The sequence below is a fragment of the Lipophrys pholis genome (genome assembly GCF_963383615.2).
Source record: "Lipophrys pholis genome assembly, chromosome: 9".
NCBI classification, from domain to species: Eukaryota; Metazoa; Chordata; class Actinopteri; order Blenniiformes; family Blenniidae; genus Lipophrys; species Lipophrys pholis.
The window spans coordinates 9,192,874-9,214,074 of NC_137639.1; the positions used below are offsets into that span (position 1 = coordinate 9,192,874).

The 21,201-nt window shown below is 40.5% G+C and overlaps 5 protein-coding genes across 5 annotated transcripts; all 5 read left to right on the plus strand.

Moving 5' to 3' along the window:
* Window positions 1–2,742: 2,742 nt before the first annotated feature.
* On the plus strand, window positions 2,743–3,189 carry LOC308114924 (hepcidin-like; the record flags this gene model as incomplete). The annotated part of the gene is made up of 3 exons (XM_080472191.1): window positions 2,743–2,838; window positions 2,928–3,002; window positions 3,094–3,189. Exons 1-3 carry the CDS (start codon window positions 2,752–2,754, stop codon window positions 3,187–3,189), a joined length of 258 nt encoding a protein of 85 aa, XP_080328317.1. The 5' UTR covers window positions 2,743–2,751.
* A 2,399-nt stretch (window positions 3,190–5,588) lies between these two features.
* Window positions 5,589–6,113, plus strand: LOC308114693 (hepcidin-like). The gene is made up of 3 exons (XM_080471783.1): window positions 5,589–5,722; window positions 5,812–5,886; window positions 5,978–6,113. The coding sequence occupies exons 1-3, from the start codon at window positions 5,636–5,638 to the stop codon at window positions 6,071–6,073; spliced, it is 258 nt and encodes an 85-aa protein (XP_080327909.1). The 5' UTR covers window positions 5,589–5,635; the 3' UTR covers window positions 6,074–6,113.
* A 1,918-nt stretch (window positions 6,114–8,031) lies between these two features.
* Window positions 8,032–8,478, plus strand: LOC308114971 (hepcidin-like; the record flags this gene model as incomplete). The annotated part of the gene is made up of 3 exons (XM_080472246.1): window positions 8,032–8,127; window positions 8,217–8,291; window positions 8,383–8,478. Exons 1-3 carry the CDS (start codon window positions 8,041–8,043, stop codon window positions 8,476–8,478), a joined length of 258 nt encoding a protein of 85 aa, XP_080328372.1. The 5' UTR covers window positions 8,032–8,040.
* Window positions 8,479–11,005: 2,527 nt separating this feature from the next.
* LOC308114923 (hepcidin-like) lies at window positions 11,006–11,482 on the plus strand (the record flags this gene model as incomplete). Its single annotated transcript, XM_080472190.1, has 3 exons — window positions 11,006–11,131; window positions 11,221–11,295; window positions 11,387–11,482. Exons 1-3 carry the CDS (start codon window positions 11,045–11,047, stop codon window positions 11,480–11,482), a joined length of 258 nt encoding a protein of 85 aa, XP_080328316.1. The 5' UTR covers window positions 11,006–11,044.
* Window positions 11,483–13,990: 2,508 nt separating this feature from the next.
* LOC308114156 (hepcidin-like) lies at window positions 13,991–14,489 on the plus strand (the record flags this gene model as incomplete). Its single annotated transcript, XM_080470835.1, has 3 exons — window positions 13,991–14,138; window positions 14,228–14,302; window positions 14,394–14,489. The coding sequence occupies exons 1-3, from the start codon at window positions 14,052–14,054 to the stop codon at window positions 14,487–14,489; spliced, it is 258 nt and encodes an 85-aa protein (XP_080326961.1). The 5' UTR covers window positions 13,991–14,051.
* Window positions 14,490–21,201: the final 6,712 nt, after the last annotated feature.

A 21,201-nucleotide genomic window follows, 5' to 3' on the forward strand; every position in this document is an offset into this window, starting at 1 on the left:
TGACAAGCATCCCAAGGTTGGAGCTCACAGCTGCAGTGGTTGCGACTAAACTTAGCGTCATGCTGAGACATGAGTTGAACATGGAAATCGACAGAGAGCTTTTGGACAGATTCTCAAGTAGTGTTAGGATACATCAACAATGAAACACGGAGATTCCATGTGTTCGTCACAAACCGGGTTCAGCTGATCAGAGACAACACCAACATCAGTCAATGGCATTATATCGATACAACCGAAAACCCAGCTGATCATGCTTCCAGGGGCCTTTATGCAACACAAATCCCTAGTTCCAACTGGTTCTCTGGCCCAAAATTTCTCTGGGAACAAGAAATCCATCTAAAACCCCATCTCACATCAGAGCTGCTCACTGGCGATCCTGAAGTCAAGACAGTCCTTGTGTCAGTGACCCAAGCCAGCAACAACCTTGACACTCTCAAGCGCCTGAGTGAAATATCTCTACTCGACAAAAATGGCATGTACCACGATGTAATTTGCGGGTCAACGACATTGTCATTGTTAGTGACGATCACCTCCCAAGGAATCGATGGCAGCTAGCTCGAGTAGTTGAAGCCTTCCCAGACAGCGATGGGTTAGTCCGTCGAGTCAAGATTAAAACTGGGGTACAGAAAACGACAAAGGGTCAAGAGTATCCATCTAAATGTTCTGTAATGGAGCGACCCATCCAGAGATTAGTGCTCCTCCTTGAGAGTAATTGACGGGTCATGTAACCGGTCTTAAGCGTTCAGGAGCAATGGGCAGAAATCCCACAGAAGTTAGAGTGGAGGTTTGTGATGGGATTTGGTGGGAGTGTGACTGACCCTCGGCTCACTTGTTGGGAGTTGTGGGCACTGGTTTCATATTGGATGTTATTTGGACAATTAATTCTGTGTGTTTGAGACAACTCATCCCTGCAGTTACCTGTAGCTTCCACTGGGCATCAGGATTCCTTGTCGGAGCGCCTAAACGGCATGGGGTTTAGGACCCAGCGGCACTCTTACCTGTGCAGGCAGAATAAAGGGGGTGTCGAGCGGCATTTTTTCCTGGTATGGAAAGGAATGGGAGGAGCTGCCAGAGCGAGCCGCCAGAGCGAGCTGTCAGACAAGAGCAGTGCGCTCAGAGGCAGCGTGATTCGTGAAGTGGTGCATCTACAAGTCGTGGTGCATCTACAAGTCCAAGACAAGTCCCCTACACTATGAGAGATTCCTTTATTTTTTCTAACGCCCTTGGTGCGCGGAATGAGGTACGTAATGCAGTGTCTTATTTGACCTCTTACTGCAGGTGAAGCGGGTTGTGTCGTCTCATCTTTAAATACAGTTGTTGCATTTATTTACTCCATTTATTTATTCAATATTAAATAATCGACAGTTATTTGTGTCTGGTTTTATACAATTGAAATGGTTAAATAAAGTATGTTTATGAATTGTTTGCACTGTATGAGAATATTTAATTAAATAACTTGTATTTTGTACTGTCTTATAGTTTTCACGGTGCTCAGCTATGCTCAACTGCGAAATAAAAGGAGCAATGAGAAGCATCAGTCGAGACTCCAGCGTCTTGTTCTTTCAAACCCAAGGGCCGTTACAAGGTATTCATTTCAATCCAAGAGTCTAGGTCTCAGAGGATGAGTTTATATTTTCAGTATTTTGCTGAGTCGACAAGACTTCATTTAAAAAAAAAAAAAATTGAGTCAACAGAGAAATTAGTCACAAGGAATGAGTTGTAGGTAAAAAAAGCCATCAAAGTGAATATTAACACATGAAGGGCTGAGCAGGAAATACTTGAAACCTCGGGGGCTGGGGGAACATGTAGGACCTCAGCAACAACTCAAAACACAACATGAAACATGAACAAGGACAAAGCAGCAGCCGTACAAAACATGAAACACGATCAAACAGAGAACCAGGACAGAAGCAGACATGAAATTAAACACAATGCGGAAAAAGAAGCAAGTCATGATACACAGCAAGACACTGTGACTATTATTTGTTAAATTACTTGCTATACTTTGTTTCCCTGCAACATGTTTCAGAAAAGAAGGCTTCAAATCAATCAGCTGAATCTTCACTATCACCATAACACATTAAACAAGATTAAAACTTCAATTTGAGAATTAATGGAAATTTATTTTTGTGTTCAATGACAGCAGGAGTGTAAAAACTACTGAAGTGTCTCATGTGGCAAAGAACAAAAAACAAGAATTTAAATTTTTATAATCAGGGAAAATAAGCCTCTGAAGATACTGTGGGGTTTTACGCTCTTTGTCCTGTGATGGACTGGTGACCGGTTCAGGACTTATTGTGTGATTCAATCCACCACCCCACAGCCCCCAACTGGATAAAGCATCATGAAAAATGGATGGTAGCTGTTTTAATTGTGATGGTAAATAATCTATTTTTGGAGGAACTGATCACTCATAGCAAATAAAATGATATGGCATGATAGCGTCGTAAATCTAAACAACAGCAAGGTAATAACTTCATTCTCAGTTAATGTTTGAAAACTGTGATAAACATGCACACAACAAAGAAAGGCCTCTTCTCCTTGGGAATTTCCCACCTGGAACCCAGAGCAGTGATGGGAATACGACGTGTTGCAAGGATATTCCCGTAAGCAGGTACAGTGACCGATGAAGCAAGAGTGGCTCAAAGTGAGTATAAATACCAGCAGCTTCTGCTCACTGCAACATCTGACAGAAGATCTCCAAAAAGCAAAACCAGTCATCTCGATCAGGAGAACTCTACTTGCTTCAGGATGAAGACATTCAGTGTTGCAGTTGCAGTGGCAGTCGTGCTCACATTTATTTGTGTTCAGCAAACCTCTTGTGTCCAATTCACAGAGGTAAGCAGTAGAATTGAACCCATTTTGAAGTAATAACTGAATATTTCAAAGCTGCAATGTGCTTCATATTATAATCATTTGATTGACAGGAGCAGGAGCTGGAGGAGCCAATCAGTATTGATGTTCAAGCTGCAGCTGAGGAGACATCCGTGGACTCATGGAAGGTGAGGAACTTGGAGAAATGAGTTTGATCAAATAGTTCAAGCTTTTTATCCATGAGATGAGCCCTGCTGATGTCTCTCCTCTTTCACACAGACTCTGTACAACACGAGGCAGAAACGTGCCGCCAAGTGTCGTATTTGCTGTGGCTGCTGCACACCGGGCGTCTGTGGACTTTGCTGTAAATTCTGAGGATTCCTGCTCCACTGACTGCAGAATATCTACTGTCATTACTTTACTGCAGTTGTTACATTAAATATAACTGTATGAACTGTATAGACTCGTTTTAAAATGTAAGGTTGGTTCATGCTGGATTTTCTAATGAGACATGGATGTGAATGTATCATGCCTTTGTTCTATTTAATATCTGAAGTGTATCTTAAATAAATGTCAATTCTAAGAAAGAAATATGAAACATGTTTTTCAATGTTTCTCTAATCCTGATCAGCGCGCTCAGGCAAACATTTTTCATTTCAGACCAATATATGTCAACCAAACACATTCTGCAAGTAAACTTCAAATGTTAACTAAATGCAACACAGTGCATGAATGATTGCTGTGGTATACTTTTCACCAGCGCCAAACTTTGCTTGGTCTGAGCTAAATTAACCCATCAGTCAAACTTCAGAGTATGTTTGTCTGTATTCAGAGACCTGTTTTACAAATGCATTCAGTCCGTTTGTTTGGTACAGACCACAGTGACTTTAGCAGCATTCATAGTAAAAAATGAAGCCCCGTTTCCACTGTGCAGTATGTGCTGGTATGGTTTGGTATGGTACAGGATTATGTGTGTTTCCACTGACAAAGGTTGTGGATGGTACCTGAAGAACCGTACTCAAGGGTTACCATTTTTCATCACCCCTCTGTTGAGGTAGCTAGCACTACGGAACCGGTCCGATACGAATGAGCTGAAACGCAGCGTCACATACCTGCGTCATTACGCGGCCGCTCACAGCCTCCCCGCCTACATTTTAAATGTACTCTGTTGTTTGGTCCCCCCAAAGAGAGTTGGGTCTGGATAGGCTTTGCAATAACAGACCGTATCGTACAGGAAATACTGCACAGTGGAAACTAGACTAACTGGGTCAAACTCATGCTGAAAACGTACAAGGGTCCATTTCAACCAGACCAAACAAGAGAAGCAAGACTTTGGTTGACGCTGTCAGACAGTGACGGCTGGTGGCTGAAACAGTACCAACCATATTTGTGGTGATCCAGTGCGAGTTGGGAACCAAGATAATTTCATCCATGAGAAATAATTTTTTTGAAATAAAAATACATTTATCTACCTAATATGATCCGTTCTGATGTTGTTCAATGTGTGAAAACACACTGCAGCTCTGACAGTCTCTCTTTGATTGAACCCTGATGGCACAGCAAAACCTGCAGTGGTTCTTCATTTTACTGCAGTTGTCCAACGTTCTTGTCATTACGCCCACCAAGGACATAATAAAATCATCAGCATATATTTATCTGTTTGTAAGCATTATTCTGTTAAAACTTCTGCACGGATGTTGTTAAAATTTTCACCAGAGATAGACATTAGGCCGTGGAAGATCCCATTAAAGTCCAACCCTCTATCAGGATTTCATTTTATAGGCTTTTAAGGATTACGTCAAAACTACATGAAAGACTTTCACTAAATTTCTTAGTCCAGGTCAACCTTTGGTGGACGTCACAAATCTCTGATTGCTCTGGTTAATTATGGCTTTATGTTGGGGAGCGTAAATGAAGTGGAGGGGACATTTTCTCGCTCACTTTTTCACTTTGAAATATTTGAGGAGCAAGCAGAGACTTAAGAAATGTGAGACTGAAGAACTTTGTTCTTATGAAGGTTTTAATAGTTATTGGTATGAATGATGTCCTTTCCAGCTCTGTTATCTTTTATATTTTCACCATTGTGTTAATTACTGTTTTTTTATAAAAAAAACATGCACCGTGGGACCCTGAGCAAGACCCTCAGCCCCCACGGGCTCCACCCTGAGCGCGACTCTGTGTGGCTGTTAACGGTGGTCATTCGGTCAAAAAGTGCCCCAAGGGGATCAATACTGTTGTTGAAATTAAAAATAATAATAAATAAAAATATTCATGGAAATGGATAAGCGGGAGAAAATGGATGGATGGATTCACATGTAATGAATATTTCATTAGGACATTTTTCAGACCCACCAGTTGTCTAGAGGAGACTGTTTGTGTATGATAATGTTGCATTGATTGTGAAATAGCTTTTGTCCACTCCCAAAAAAAAGCAAGAAGAGAAAGTAAAAGCAATAGGATGAATAACAAGGTCCCAAAAACATTGTGTGTTATTTTCTGAATATGAGGAGACATGGGTTTGGAATATTGATTTGTTTTTGTTGAAATGATCAGCAACAGCTCATGTTAAGTAAATGTCAAATAAGTGCACAACTACAAATTGTCCCATTCCTTGGGAATTTCCCACCTGGAACCCAGAGCAGTGATGGGAATACGACATGTTGCAAGGGTATTCCCGTAAGCAGGTACAGTGACTGATGAAGCAAGAGTGGCTCAAAGTGAGTATAAATACCAGCAGCTTCTGCTCACTGCAACATCTGACAGAAGATCTCCAAAAAGCAAAACCAGTCGTCTCGATCAGGAGAACTCTACTTGCTTCAGGATGAAGACATTCAGTGTTGCAGTTGCAGTGGCAGTCGTGCTCACATTTATTTGTGTTCAGCAAACCTCTTGTGTCCAATTCACAGAGGTAAGCAGTAGAATTGAACCCATTTTGAAGTAATAACTGAATATTTCAAAGCTGCAATGTGCTTCATATTATAATCATTTGATTGACAGGAGCAGGAGCTGGAGGAGCCAATCAGTATTGATGTTCAAGCTGCAGCTGAGGAGACATCAGTGGACTCATGGAAGGTGAGGAGCTTGGAGAAATGAGTTTGATCAAATAGTTCAAGCTTTTTATCCATGAGATGAGCCCTGCTGATGTCTCTCCTCTTTCACACAGACTCTGTACAACACGAGGCAGAAACGTGCCGCCAAGTGTCGTATTTGCTGTGGCTGCTGCACACCGGGCGTCTGTGGACTTTGCTGTAAATTTTGAGGATTCCTGCTCCAACAACCACTGAATATCTACTGTCATTACTTACATTGTGAAGTGAAATTTAACGGTTTGAATTGTATTGACTAGTTGTGAAATCATGCTGGCTCGTTTGAGCTTTTGATCCATTCTTGCAATGTATAATAAATAAATATGTGTAGCAGCAATATATTTGAGTTTGTGTTTTTCAAAATCAAAAATCTTTTGACATTTTTTCAAACACCATGATATTTCATAAACTTCAGTACTCTCAAATAGTCAGTCCATCAACATTGAAGAGAACTATCAGTCAGGTTAAACCTAAATCAAACATCTGCAATCAACCAAAAACAAAGAAACTTGAACTATTTTAGTTCAAGGTGGGTGCTGTTTAACAATCTAATCCAACTCTCTCACAGGAACATTTTGAACTTCAGATCAAAATATGCAAATAAAACGCATGCAGAGCAGCTGCTTTCATGAATATTGTGCAACATTACTTCTACAACAAATTACTGCTGATTCAGTGAAAACTTCCTGGGATTTAACCCCATAAGGATGTATTTATCCATTTTTCAATAAGAGCAATCTAATATGTGATTTCTGGTTCAATTTATAGATAACTTTTAAAGTGGAGGCCTACAATTGATGAGTGTAATCTTTACTGTCTGATAACAGATTGATCATTGCTGGCTGTTAGTGTGTGTACATTCATCCACCAAACATGATCTAATCTGATGTTGTTCAGGATGTGTAAACACACTGCAGCCCTGACATGCTCTCGTTGATTGAACCTTGTGGCGTAACAGCAAAACACTGGACAAGGTATTCATTTCAATCCAAGAGTCTAGGTCTCAGAGGATGAGTTTATATTTTCAGTATTTTGCTGAGTCGACAAGACTTCATTTAAAAAAAAAAAAAATTGAGTCAACAGAGAAATTAGTCACAAGGAATGAGTTGTAGGTAAAAAAAGCCATCAAAGTGAATATTAACACATGAAGGGCTGAGCAGGAAATACTTGAAACCTCGGGGGCTGGGGGAACATGTAGGACCTCAGCAACAACTCAAAACACAACATGAAACATGAACAAGGACAAAGCAGCAGCCGTACAAAACATGAAACACGATCAAACAGAGAACCAGGACAGAAGCAGACATGAAATTAAACACAATGCGGAAAAAGAAGCAAGTCATGATACACAGCAAGCCACTGTGACTATTATTTGTTAAATTACTTGCTATACTTTGTTTCCCTGCAACATGTTTCAGAAAAGAAGGCTTCAAATCAATCAGCTGAATCTTCACTATCACCATAACACATTAAACAAGATTAAAACTTCAATTTGAGAATTAATGGAAATTTATTTTTGTGTTCAATGACAGCAGGAGTGTAAAAACTACTGAAGTGGCTCATGTGGCAAAGAACAAAAAACAAGAATTTAAATTTTTATAATCAGGGAAAATAAGCCTCTGAAGATACTGTGGGGTTTTACGCTCTTTGTCCTGTGATGGACTGGTGACCGGTTCAGGACTTATCGTGTGATTCACTCCACCGCCCCACAGCCCCCAACTGGATAAAGCATCATGAAAAATGGATGGTAGCTGTTTTAATTGTGATGGTAAATAATCTATTTTTGGAGGAACTGATCACTCATAGCAAATAAAATGATATGGCATGATAGCGTCGTAAATCTAAACAACAGCAAGGTAATAACTTCATTCTCAGTTAATGTTTGAAAACTGTGATAAACATGCACACAACAAAGAAAGGCCTCTTTTCCTTGGGAATTTCCCACCTGGAACCCAGAGCAGTGATGGGAATACGACGTGTTGCAAGGGTATTCCCGTAAGCAGGTACAGTGACTGATGAAGCAAGAGTGGCTCAAAGTGAGTATAAATACCAGCAGCTTCTGCTCACTGCAACATCTGACAGAAGATCTCCAAAAAGCAAAACCAGTCATCTCGATCAGGAGAACTCTACTTGCTTCAGGATGAAGACATTCAGTGTTGCAGTTGCAGTGGCAGTCGTGCTCACATTTATTTGTGTTCAGCAAACCTCTTGTGTCCAATTCACAGAGGTAAGCAGTAGAATTGAACCCATTTTGAAGTAATAACTGAATATTTCAAAGCTGCAATGTGCTTCATATTATAATCATTTGATTGACAGGAGCAGGAGCTGGAGGAGCCAATCAGTATTGATGTTCAAGCTGCAGCTGAGGAGACATCCGTGGACTCATGGAAGGTGAGGAACTTGGAGAAATGAGTTTGATCAAATAGTTCAAGCTTTTTATCCATGAGATGAGCCCTGCTGATGTCTCTCCTCTTTCACACAGACTCTGTACAACACGAGGCAGAAACGTGCCGCCAAGTGTCGTATTTGCTGTGGCTGCTGCACACCGGGCGTCTGTGGACTTTGCTGTAAATTCTGAGGATTCCTGCTCCACTGACTGCAGAATATCTACTGTCATTACTTTACTGCAGTTGTTACATTAAATATAACTGTATGAACTGTATAGACTCGTTTTAAAATGTAAGGTTGGTTCATGCTGGATTTTCTAATGAGACGGATGTGAATGTATCATCCCTTTGTTCTATTTAATATCTGAAGTGTATCTTAAATAAATGTCAATTCTAAGAAAGAAATATGAAACATGTTTTTCAATGTTTCTCTAATCCTGATCAGCGCGCTCACGCAAACATTTTTCATTTCAAACCAATATATGTCAACAAAACACATTCTGCAAGTAAACTTCAAATGTTAACTAAATGCAACACAGTGCATGAATGATTGCTGTGGTATACTTTTCACCAGCGCCAAACTTTGCTTGGTCTGAGCTAAATTAACCCATCAGTCAAACTTCAGAGTACGTTTGTCTGTATTCAGAGACCTGTTTTACAAATGCATTCAGTCCGTTTGTTTGGTACAGACCACAGTGACTTTAGCAGCATTCATAGTAAAAAATGAAGCCCCGTTTCCACGGGGCAGTATGTGCTGGTATGGTTTGGTATGGTACAGGATTATGTGTGTTTCCACTGACAAAGGTTGTGGATGGTACCTGAAGAACCGTACTCAAGGGTTACCATTTTTCATCACCCCTCTGTTGAGGTAGCTAGCACTACGGAACCGGTCTGATACGAATGAGCTGAAACGCAGCTGTCTGCTGATTGGTAGTGACGAATCATCACTCTCAACAAGCAGCAATATTGAAGTAACTCATTGGCCATATCATTTTATATATTTGTGTTGGTCCTGCAATGTTCACTGTCGCATGATGCCGTCACATACCTGCGTCATTACGCGGCCGCTCACAACAACCCCGCCTACATTTTAAATGTACTCTGTTGTTTGGTCCCCCCAAAGAGAGTTGGGTCTGGATAGGCTTTGCCATAACAGACCGTATCGTACAGGAAATACTGCACAGTGGAAACTAGACTAACTGGGTCAAACTCATGCTGAAAACGTACAAGGGTCCATTTCAACCAGACCAAACAAGAGAAGCAAGACTTTGGTTGACACCGTCAGACAGTGACGGCTGGTGGCTGAAACAGTACCAACCATATTTGAGGTGATCCAGTGCGAGTTGGGAACCAAGATAATTTCATCCATGAGAAATAATTTTTTTGAAATAAAAATACATTTATCTCCCTAATATGATCCGTTCTGATGTTGTTCAATGTGTGAAAACACACTGCAGCTCTGACATGCTCTCTTTGATTGAACCCTGATGGCACAGCAAAACCTGCAGTGGTTCTTCATTTTACTGCAGTTGTCCAAAGTTCTTGTCATTACACCCACCACGGAAGTAATAAAATCATCGGCATGTATTTATCTGTTTGTAAGCATTATTCTGTTAAAACTTCTGCATGGATGTTGTTGAAATTTTCACCAGAGATAGACATTAGGCTGTGGAAGATCCCATCAAAGCCCAACCCTCGATCAGGATTTCATTTTGTAGGCTTTTAAGGATTACGTCAAAACTACATGAAAGATTTTCACTAAATTTCTTAGTCCAGGTCAACCTTTGGTGGACGTCACAAATCTCTGATTGCTCTGGTTAATTTTGGCTTTATGTCCGGGAGCATGGATGAAGAGGAGGGGACATTTTCTCTCTCACTTTTTCACTTTGAAATATTTGAGGAGCAAGCAGAGACTTAAGAAATGTGAGACTGAAGAACTTTGTTCTTATGAAGGTTTTAATGGTTATTGGTATGAATGATGTCCTTTCCAGCTCTGTTATCTTTTATAGTTTCACCATTGTGTTAATTACTGTTTTTTACAAAAAAAACCTGCACCGTGGGACCCTGAGCAAGACCCTCAGCCTCCACGGGCTCCACCCTGAGCGCTACTCTGTGTGGCTGTTAACGGTGGTCATTCGGTCAAAAAGTGCCCCAAGGGGATCAATACAGTTGTTGAAATAAAAAATTAATAATAAATAAAAATATTCACGGAAATGGATAAGCTGGAGAAAATGGATGGATGGATTCACATGTAATGAATATTTCATTAGGACATTTTACAGACCCACCAGTTGTCTAGAGGAGACTGTTTGTGTATGACAATGTTGCATTGATTGTGAAATAGCTTTTGTCCACTCCCAAAAAAAAGCAAGAAGAGAAAGTAAAAGCAATAGGATGAATAACAAGGTCCCAAAACCATTGTGTGTTATTTTCTGAATATGAGGAGACATAGGTTCGCAATATTGATTTGTTTTTGTTGAAATGATCAGCAACAGCTCATGTTAAGTAAATGTCAAATAAGTGCACAACTACAAATTGTCCCATTCCTTGGGAATTTCCCACCTGGAACCCAGAGCAGTGATTGGAATACAACGTGTTGCAAGGGTATTCCCGTAAGCAGGTACAGTGACTGATGAAGCAAGAGTGGCTCAAAGTGAGTATAAATACCAGCAGCTTCTGCTCACTGCAACATCTGACAGAAGATCTCCAAAAAGCAAAACCAGTCGTCTCGATCAGGAGAACTCTACTTGCTTCAGGATGAAGACATTCAGTGTTGCAGTTGCAGTGGCAGTCGTGCTCACATTTATTTGTGTTCAGCAAACCTCTTGTGTCCAATTCACAGAGGTAAGCAGTAGAATTGAACCCATTTTGAAGTAATAACTGAATATTTCAAAGCTGCAATGTGCTTCATATTATAATCATTTGATTGACAGGAGCAGGAGCTGGAGGAGCCAATCAGTATTGATGTTCAAGCTGCAGCTGAGGAGACATCCGTGGACTCATGGAAGGTGAGGAACTTGGAGAAATGAGTTTGATCAAATAGTTCAAGCTTTTTATCCATGAGATGAGCCCTGCTGATGTCTCTCCTCTTTCACACAGACTCTGTACAACACGAGGCAGAAACGTGCCGCCAAGTGTCGTATTTGCTGTGGCTGCTGCACACCGGGCGTCTGTGGACTTTGCTGTAAATTCTGAGGATTCCTGCTCCAACGACTTCAGAATATCTACTGTCATTACTTTACTGCAGTTGTTACATTAAATATAACTGTATGAACTGTACTGACTCGTTTTAAAATGTAAGGTTGGTTCATGCTGGATTTTCTAATGAGACATGGATGTGAATGTATCATCCCTTTGTTCTATTTAATATCTGAAGTGTATCTTAAATAAATGTCAATTCTAAGAAAGAAATATGAAACATGTTTTTCAATGTTTCTCTAATCCTGATCAGCGCGCTCACGCAAACATTTTTCATTTCAGACCAATATATGTCAACAAAACACATTCTGCAAGTAAACTTCAAATGTTAACTAAATGCAACACAGTGCATGAATGATTGCTGTGGTATACTTTTCACCAGCGACAAACTTTGCTTGGTCTGAGCTAAATTAACACATCAGTCAAACTTCAGAGTATGTTTGTCTGTATTCAGAGACCTGTTTTACAAATGCATTCAGTCCGTTTGTTTGGTACAGACCACAGTGACTTTAGCAGCATTCATAGTAAAAAATGAAGCCCCGTTTCCACGGGCCAGTATGTGCTGGTATGGTTTGGAATGGTACAGGATTATGTGTGTTTCCACTGACAAAGGTTGTGGATGGTACTTGAAGAACCGTACTCAAGTGTTACCATTTTTCGTCACCCCTCTTTTGAGGTACCTAGCACTACGTAACCGGTCCGATACGAACGAGCTGCAACGCAGCTGTCTGCTGATTGGTAGTGACGAATCATCACTCTCAACAAGCAGCAATATTGAAGTCGCTCATTGGCCATATACTTTTATAAATTTGTGCTGGTCCTGCAATTTTCACTGTCGCATGATGATATCTCATACCTGCGTCATTACCCGGCCACTCACAACCTCCCCGCCTACATTTTAAATGTACTCTCTTTGGGGGGACCAAACAACAGAGTTGGGTCTGGATAGGCTTTGCCATAACAGACCATATCGTACAGGAAATACTGCACAGTGGAAATTAGACTAACTGGGTCAAACTCATGCTGAAAACGTACAAGGGTCCATTTCAACCAGACCAAACAAGAGAAGCAAGACTTTGGTTGACGCTGTCAGACAGTGACGGCTGGTGGCTGAAACAGTACCAACCATATTTGTGGTGATCCAGTGCGAGTTGGGAACCAAGATAATGTCATCCATGAGAAAAATTTTTTTTGAAATAAAAATATATTTATCTACCCAATATGATCCGTTCTGATGTTGTTCAATGTGTGAAAACACACGGCAGCTCTGACAGTCTGTCTTTGATTGAACCCTGATGGCACAGCAAAACCTGCAGTGGTTCTTCATTTTACTGCAGTTGTCCAACATTCTTGTCATTACACCCACCAAGGATGTAATAAAATCCTCGGCATATATTTATCTGTTTGTAAGCAATATTCTGTTAAAACTTCTGCACGGATGTTGTTGAAATTTTCACCAGAGATAGACATTAGGCCTTGGAAGATTCCATTAAAGCCCAACCCTCGATCAGGATTTCATTTTATAGGTGTTTAAGGATTACGTCAAAACTACATGAAAGACTTTCACTCAATTTCTGAGTCCAGGTCAACCATTGGTGGACGTCACAAATGTCTGATTGCTCTGGTTAATTATGGCTTTATGTTAGGGAGCGTGGATAAAGTGGAGGGGACATTTTCTCGCTCACTTTTTCACTTTGAAATATTTGAGGAGCAAGCAGAGACTTAAGAAATGTGAGACTGAAGAACTTTGTTCTTATGAAGGTTTTAATGGTTATTGGTATGAATGATGTCCTTTCCAGCTCTGTTATCTTTTATATTTTCACCATTGTGTTAATTACTGTTTTTTTATAAAAAAAAACCTGCACCGTGGGACCCTGAGCAAGACCCTCAGCCCCCACGGGCTCCACCCTGAGCGCTACTCTGTGTGGCTGTTAACGGTGGTCATTCGGTCAAAAAGTGCCCCAAGGGGATCAATACAGTTGTTGAAATTAAAAAAAATTATAAATGAAAATATTCATGGAAATGGATAAGCGGAAGAAAATGGATGGATGGATTCACATGTAAAAAATATTTCATTAGGACATTTTTCAGACCCACCAGTTGTCTAGAGGAGACTGTTTGTGTATGACAATGTTGCATTGATTGTGAAATAGCTTTTGTCCACTCCCAAAAAAAAGCAAGAAGAGAAAGTAAAAGCAATAGGATGAATAACAAGGTCCCAAAAACATTGTGTGTTATTTTCTGAATATGAGAAGACATGGGTTTGGAATATTGATTTGTTTTTGTTGAAATGATCAGCAACAGCTCATGTTAAGTAAATGTCAAATAAGTGCACAACTACAAATTGTCCCATTCCTTGGGAATTTCCCACCTGGAACCCAGAGCAGTGATTGGAATACAACGTGTTGCAAGGATATTCCCGTAAGCAGGTACAGTGACTGATGATGCAAGAGTGGCTCAAAGTGAGTATAAATACCAGCAGCTTCTGCTCACTGCAACATCTGACAGAAGATCTCCAAAAAGCAAAACCAGTCGTCTCGATCAGGAGAACTCTACTTGCTTCAGGATGAAGACATTCAGTGTTGCAGTTGCAGTGGCAGTCGTGCTCACATTTATTTGTGTTCAGCAAACCTCTTGTGTCCAATTCACAGAGGTAAGCAGTAGAATTTAACCCATTTTGAAGTAATAACTGAATATTTCAAAGCTGCAATGTGCTTCATATTATAATCATTTGATTGACAGGAGCAGGAGCAGGAGGAGCCAATCAGTATTGATGTTCAAGCTGCAGCTGAGGAGACATCAGTGGACTCATGGAAGGTGAGGAGCTTGGAGAAATGAGTTTGATCAAATAGTTCAAGCTTTTTATCCATGAGATGAGCCCTGCTGATGTCTCTCCTCTTTCACACAGACTCTGTACAACACGAGGCAGAAACGTGCCGCCAAGTGTCGTATTTGCTGTGGCTGCTGCACACCGGGCGTCTGTGGACTTTGCTGTAAATTCTGAGGATTCCTGCTCCAACAACCACTGAATATTTACTGTCATTACTTACATTGGGAAGTGAAATCTAACCATTTCAACATCTAACCGCTGACTGGTTGTCAAATGTTTAAATTTCATCATACAAGGTTTTTCTTTTTTTTTAAATAGTTTTTGATCCATGTGTTTGTCTTGATACCTGCAATGCTTTGAAAATAAATGTGAGTAACAAACACAATTTTTTGGTTTACAAAGTATTTTGGTTTTTCTTACAATTTATTGTGTTTTCTAGCTGGAAAGGTAAAACAATTGACCAATTCTTTTTACTTCAAATACCTGCAGTGTATACTGTACGGAAGAGTTTTAGGGCCACTGAAGAAAAAAAAAAAATCGGAGGCTACAAAAAAAAAAAACCTTCGTGGCCCCAGAAAAAGTCGGAAATCAAAGTCGAGATTTTTTTTTTTCACGGTGGAAAAAAAAAGTCCGTCCATCCACTTGCCAGCGCGTGTGACTGTTTCCTCAAAATGCATATCAGGCGGTTTAATGAAGTGATGAAAAGACGCTTCAGACAGAATGTAGCTCATAAACACGGTGCCGTTATCATCAGTATCAGGACTAGAAGAGACAGAGCAGCCTGCTGCCTGGTTCCGTCGCGGAAGTTCGTCGAGTACAAAGGACAAAGGCACGGATCCCGGGCTGCTTGTTTAAATATGTTCTTATTAATCAAGGAAATCCTGTGTAAAATCACACGTCCATAAGCAGTAAGCAACCCGATATAGTCACAATTAAGTGATTTAATGTGAATTCACATCTACGGGCAAATGATGAGGGATGGATAGACGTCTCTCTGTAAAAAATTTAAAATCTCGACTTTGATTTTCGACTTTTTCTGGGGCCACGAAGGGTTTTTTTTTTTCTTTGCCTCCGAAAAAAAAATCTCGACTTTGATTTTCGACTTTTTCTGGGGCCACGAAAGATTATTATTTTTTTTTTTAGCCTCCGAATTTTTTTTTTCTTCAGTGGCCCTAAAACTCTTCCGTAATAATGAACAAATGTTCACAATGAAGGTTTTTAGAGCACCAATTTTATATTCCTCCACTAGTTCTAAGAATCCATTGACAGCCTATAAACTGAATGAAGGAATCAAAAAAGGCATCAGGAATTCATTTGTTGTTCCCATTAATCGCAATGAACTGATTATGCAGCCCAGTTATCATGGGCTGCAGCTCAAATGGACCTCACTGGTGTCCCAACCATCTGAGGATTATTTTCAATAAGACCAAATGTGTAAGTGTGAACACATCCTTTGTTTCTGTTAACGACAAGCAGCACTCAGAACCAAAGAAACCACTGATTGAGTGAAAACTAAACCAAATGCAGAGACTTTGTATTTTATTTGATACATTTCGTTCAGGCATAGGTCTATAAATGATTATTTCCTTTGAACGTATGAGAAAAAGAGAGTGGTAGAGGTCTACATTTCATCATTTTAACCTTCAAATCAACTGTTAGTACAAACTTGTGACCAAATGTGACGTAAATGCTGCAGAAATAAAAACAAATTAGTGGCAAAAAGTTGGATTTTCTTCCGAGTAACAGAAAGGCGACCAGGAGAGAAACGACATTTGAAAAGATGGTTTTGATAACTCATTGCATACCGCGACAGAAGAGAAGAACAAATCACTGAGCTGATATAGTTCATGTTTAAACCTATGATGTTAGACTATATTTCCACTGCCAGCCTGGGAGGCTCGATAATAATGTGATTGGAGACTGAACAGTGAATACATCCGTACAAAACACATACACAGTTCAAGACTACCTCAAAACATGCTGTCTTCCTTGTAGCAATTTAATTCATGTGATATCGTGTTTACTTTTGTACACCCTCTGGAGGTGGTAACGATCTGATCTGATTCATTTGTCAACTTTATGATTGGCAAGGCCCCCCCGCCATCAACCCCATCCCTATCCCCCACCCCCACTCGCGATTTTCTGTCAAGTTCCTAAGCTGTCAACACTGTCGAATGTAGAGTGAAAGGATAAAATGGACATTTCGAGGTTTGATGAGATATACTTTATCAGTCCCACAGACGGGAAAATTCCAAATTATTCGTAAGCAAAGAGAGATAGTGCGCAAAAAATAGAAAGGTCAAAAAAAAAAAAAATATATCAAGATATGTATACAGTAAAAGACTGTATATAAATAATATAAGATACAAAAAAAGTTGGAAGAAAATATATCACATTGCTGTATACACCACAAACACACACGTAATATGACAGAAGTATAGAATTTGATATCTTCACAACTTAAGATAATAATAATAATAACAATAATGAATTATATTTATTTAATCTTTCAGGACGCCCAAGGTCATTGTTCAATGAACATGCAAATATAGCATTAAAAAAGGTAAATAAATAAACAAACAGCTAACTAGCTCAATTAATTAATGAATTGATTAGAGATACAGGTAATTGCTGTGGACAAAGATGAGTTTTAAGATGAGAGCTACAAGATTCCAGTGATTTAATATTTCTGATGTTGGGTGGGAGTTCCAGAGGTTGGGGGTCCTATGGTGGTCATGCAGACTGTAAGGTTCAAAATATATACTACAAACATTGTATAAGCAATATAAAAAAATGATGTTTTCTAAGTAATTTCACTGCTTAATCAGACTCAAGATGTTTTCCATAATCAATCACATTCACGTTCATGCACACACACACACTGATTGATGCCACCTGACATACAAGGTAGGGCAACCATTAGGAGATCCTTTGGGGATTTGATGTCTTGTCCACAAACACTTTGAGATATGCCCAGAATAAAATGGGTAATCAAACCACACCCTTTAGATTTGGAAGATGACAGACTCGACCAACTGAACCAGATGTAGAAACGTAGTGTAAAATGTCATCATAATGGACGATATTGTGTAATTATTGTTCCTATTGTTGCTTTGTGAAGTAACTTCATAATTGTTACCATGGAGACCCTCATGCTGCTGTGTTTAGGAAGTAAAACCCTCCAACAAATAACATTTTGAAAGGCTGCTTTTTGTCAGGGGTGGTCTTTTGTGCAAGTGCGAAACAGGCCCGGCTCTGAGGTGGTTTGTTTTGCACTATAGTACTGTACAGGGAGGTATGGCATCTGGCCACGGTGGTGTGCTTGCTATTGTGTTACTTTCAGCATGGCTGGATCGCGCCTCGCAATTATAGTGACCACAAAGGTCGAATACACGGTCTGGCGTAAAATCAGCAAAGGAATGATAAGGGTGTACACAACCTCAGAGAGACCGTGTGACAGAATTGTGAATGGTGAAACAACATACAGAGAGGTCAACATATTGCAAGTGACAGGCGGAACAATGGCCAACCTGTGGTCACCGTTTAAGCTTGTGTGATTATAGTTTAACTATCCCCCTCACACACAGGAGCTCCTGCACATACAGAAGCACACATTTCTCTCCCGGTCATACACGTAAAGACTAGTCTGGAGCCTGGCAGGCTCCGACACTGATCCCACCCTCACGCAGCCTTGCAGGGGGCTGAGCGCCATGCCAGGCCCGCCTCACGTCCAGACGGATGCCCGTTGAACGCCCCCATACAACAGAGCCGCTGCCAAACCACACAAGGAGATAGTAAATGAGTGTACACACACACACACACACACACACACACACACACACACACACACACACACACACACACACACACACACACACACACACACACACACACACACACACACACACACACACACACACACACACACACACCATGTGGTTTACTTTATCTGACTCATAGCCACATACAAAACACAATGCAGGCGGGCAGGCAGGCAGGCAGCAATTAGGGGCCTGTTCATCGGTGAACTGCAGTATACTTGCTCCATAAATGTTCATGCTAGTGTTTTTAAGAACAAACCGGAGTTCTCGGGCGGTGAGACGAAGGAATTCACAGGAAGTTGCTGCCGTTGGTTGTTTTTTTTTTCTTCATTAACAAACACTCAGAGCGGATAGCGTTGAAGAGGAATAGCAATAAAAGGAAAGGTTTGAATCTCGGACGAACGACTGAAACGCAAACTCAAACGGTTCAGTCAGGGTGGTCAAGTGATCATCGTTTTCAGTTAACACAGCAGCATAAAACATACAGTATATGAGACGAAATGTTGAAGTCAAATTATATCATGATGATAGTATTATATCAGCCGTCATGAAAACTCATCCTGACCTAATTGTCAGGATATTACTGTATGTCAGTTACTATTTGGCTCTTGTGGCCATGGGTTCACCAAATTCCTTTGGAAATGTCATCTGTGGACATGACTGTGCCGACTTTCATGCATTTAAACACAAATTCTATTTCATTAGATGACTTTGCCCACTAATAAAATGGGTGAAAAGGTAATCCAATGTGAGAAGAGTCAATCAGCAGTGAATAAACCATGTAGTATTTGGAAATTAGACATTTTGGCGGGAAGTAGTTTGTTTACTTATAAAAAGTAAAGTGACCATATTTTTATCCGCCAAAAAAGAAAATCATGTTTGGGTATTAACCTTGACAAGAGGGTTTGATAACTCTTTGGATCACACCTTTGGGTGACCACATTTTGATTTCTAAAGAAGAGGACACTCTGCCCAACTTCAAAATACTGGAATGACACTTGACGTTTAATCAGAGATTCCAGATAATTCTAATATATATATAAAGTGTGCCTCATTTGTAATGATTCATAAATCAGCTCTATAACAAAATATCTCTCCATAATAATTATTTATTCCAGTATGTAATACCTGTGTGCTACTTTGTGCCGCAAATTTCTCTTGAAAAACCAAAAACTGTGAAACATGATGGATTTTTTTAGCTAGTTAGTCTTGTAGGAATTTATTATTCAGTTTTTATCTGCACGATATATGGATGTGTTTGATTTGTACTTGTTTTTGTATTTGTGTTTACCAGAGCCATGCCAGAATTTCTGTTCCCACATGCATCGTTGATGTGTGATTTCCCCCCCAAAAAAAGTAATCTTGATTTTTCATCACCAAATACACAGATGAAGATAGAATTTTTAACTATGGACGTTTTATCCTGCTTAAAATAACCTCTTTTTGGCCACCAAAAAAACTCTTCTGTATCGAAATGAAGAGCTCTCTCAAAAAAAAGAAATAAAAAAATTACAATTAATATGTGTCTCTCATCATAGATCAACCGCAATGGGGAAAGCCTAAAAGAGGTAGGAGTGTAAATCAGTGTATGAGTTAACAAAAGGATAGATGGTGTGTCATGGGTGAACAGGTTGTTAGTCCAATGCAGCTGATCCACAAAATGACACTGTTTTTGTGATGTTTTAGTCAGAATCACAGTGAAGAACAGCCGAAAAACTGTCACCATTCAAAAACACAAACAACAGAATTTTCTTTAAATGAAGCACGATTACAGGCACTCTAATAGACCACGTGAGGCAACACAATTGTACTGCCGGAAACCTACAAAACATTTTACACGCTTGTGTATCGAGAATCAATTACAGCCGGACCGGTGAGTAATACTGTATTTAGCTTCCTGTTAATGGTCCCGCTTGATTAGATCCAGAGGGTAACATTATAGTGCGTACTTTCAGTAATATGTCACTCAACTGCAATAGTTTCAGACTGTCAGATTAGTCATCACTTTCTTCAGCTAATCACTTCAACCAGCAACAGTCGAGAGCGGAGTGTGAACTCGAGGCTTCACCGCAGGTCACACTCCAAAGCAAAGGCTGTGAGCCATTCACTCACACACACACACACACACACACACACACACACACACACACACACACACACACACACACACACACACACACACACACACACACACACACACACACACACACACACAATCATCGCTGGGAACCACCACCATGAGGTCAAGACCTCCCCTATAGCTGGGTTGATTAAACACGTTTCTACAATCCACACACTGCTCGATAAAATCTGCTGCTCAGAGGATGATGTCTGTATGACTGTGCCGCTCTAACTGGGAGCATCACTGGCTCCAGCCCCGGCACAACGCCCCCCCACCCCCCGTGCAGCAGCTCCACTTCCACCTACTCGCCATGCCTGCAGGGAGCAATCACGCTGGCTTCTTATTAGGAGGATAACGACTGTTTGTACATGTGTGTAGATGTATGAATGAATATTTCTTCCACGCAGACCCTCCAAGTGGAGGCAAAGGTTGCTTCTGGATCATGCTGCTGCATAATCCGGCCCTGAATGAAGGCAGAGTATGGGAGGGGGGGGATAAACATTCCTGGACAATGAAACCCTCCTTTACCCCCTGCTGTATTCATACCCACTTAAAATCTGCTTACCCACAATGCAGCACTTGGCTGAAGCGAATGGCCCCCACTCCCCCGGAAGCGAGCGCAGTTCCACTGCAGAACAAACATATCCCCGCTCGTAGAAGCCTCGAGTGTCAGCTATGGCTCAGATACAACCCTTCTGGGCCCTTACTGAGCACATTACATCCAATTCAAATGGTCTTAATATACTTTAATAAGACCTGTTTTTGATTAATTTTCCCTTGAAACCGGTAGTAACGCTGCTACTAGGCAGTGGGCACATATAAAAATCGAATGAATGGAGCAGGGCTGCCAAAGAGTCAGGAGGAGGAGGTGGGAGCAGGAATCCTAGTGGATTTGTCCTCACCAGCTGGCTCTTGAGCCCAATAATAATGGCTGTGCCCATGG

Coding starts and splice junctions, on each gene's coding strand:
- LOC308114693 (XM_080471783.1), top strand. CDS start 5,636: ATGAAGACATTCAGTGTTGCAGTTGCAGTGGCAGTCGTGCTCACATTT. Junction 5,723..5,811: donor CTTGTGTCCAATTCACAGAG/GTAAGCAGTAGA, acceptor TTTGATTGACAG/GAGCAGGAGCTGGAGGAGCC. Junction 5,887..5,977: donor CATCAGTGGACTCATGGAAG/GTGAGGAGCTTG, acceptor TCTTTCACACAG/ACTCTGTACAACACGAGGCA.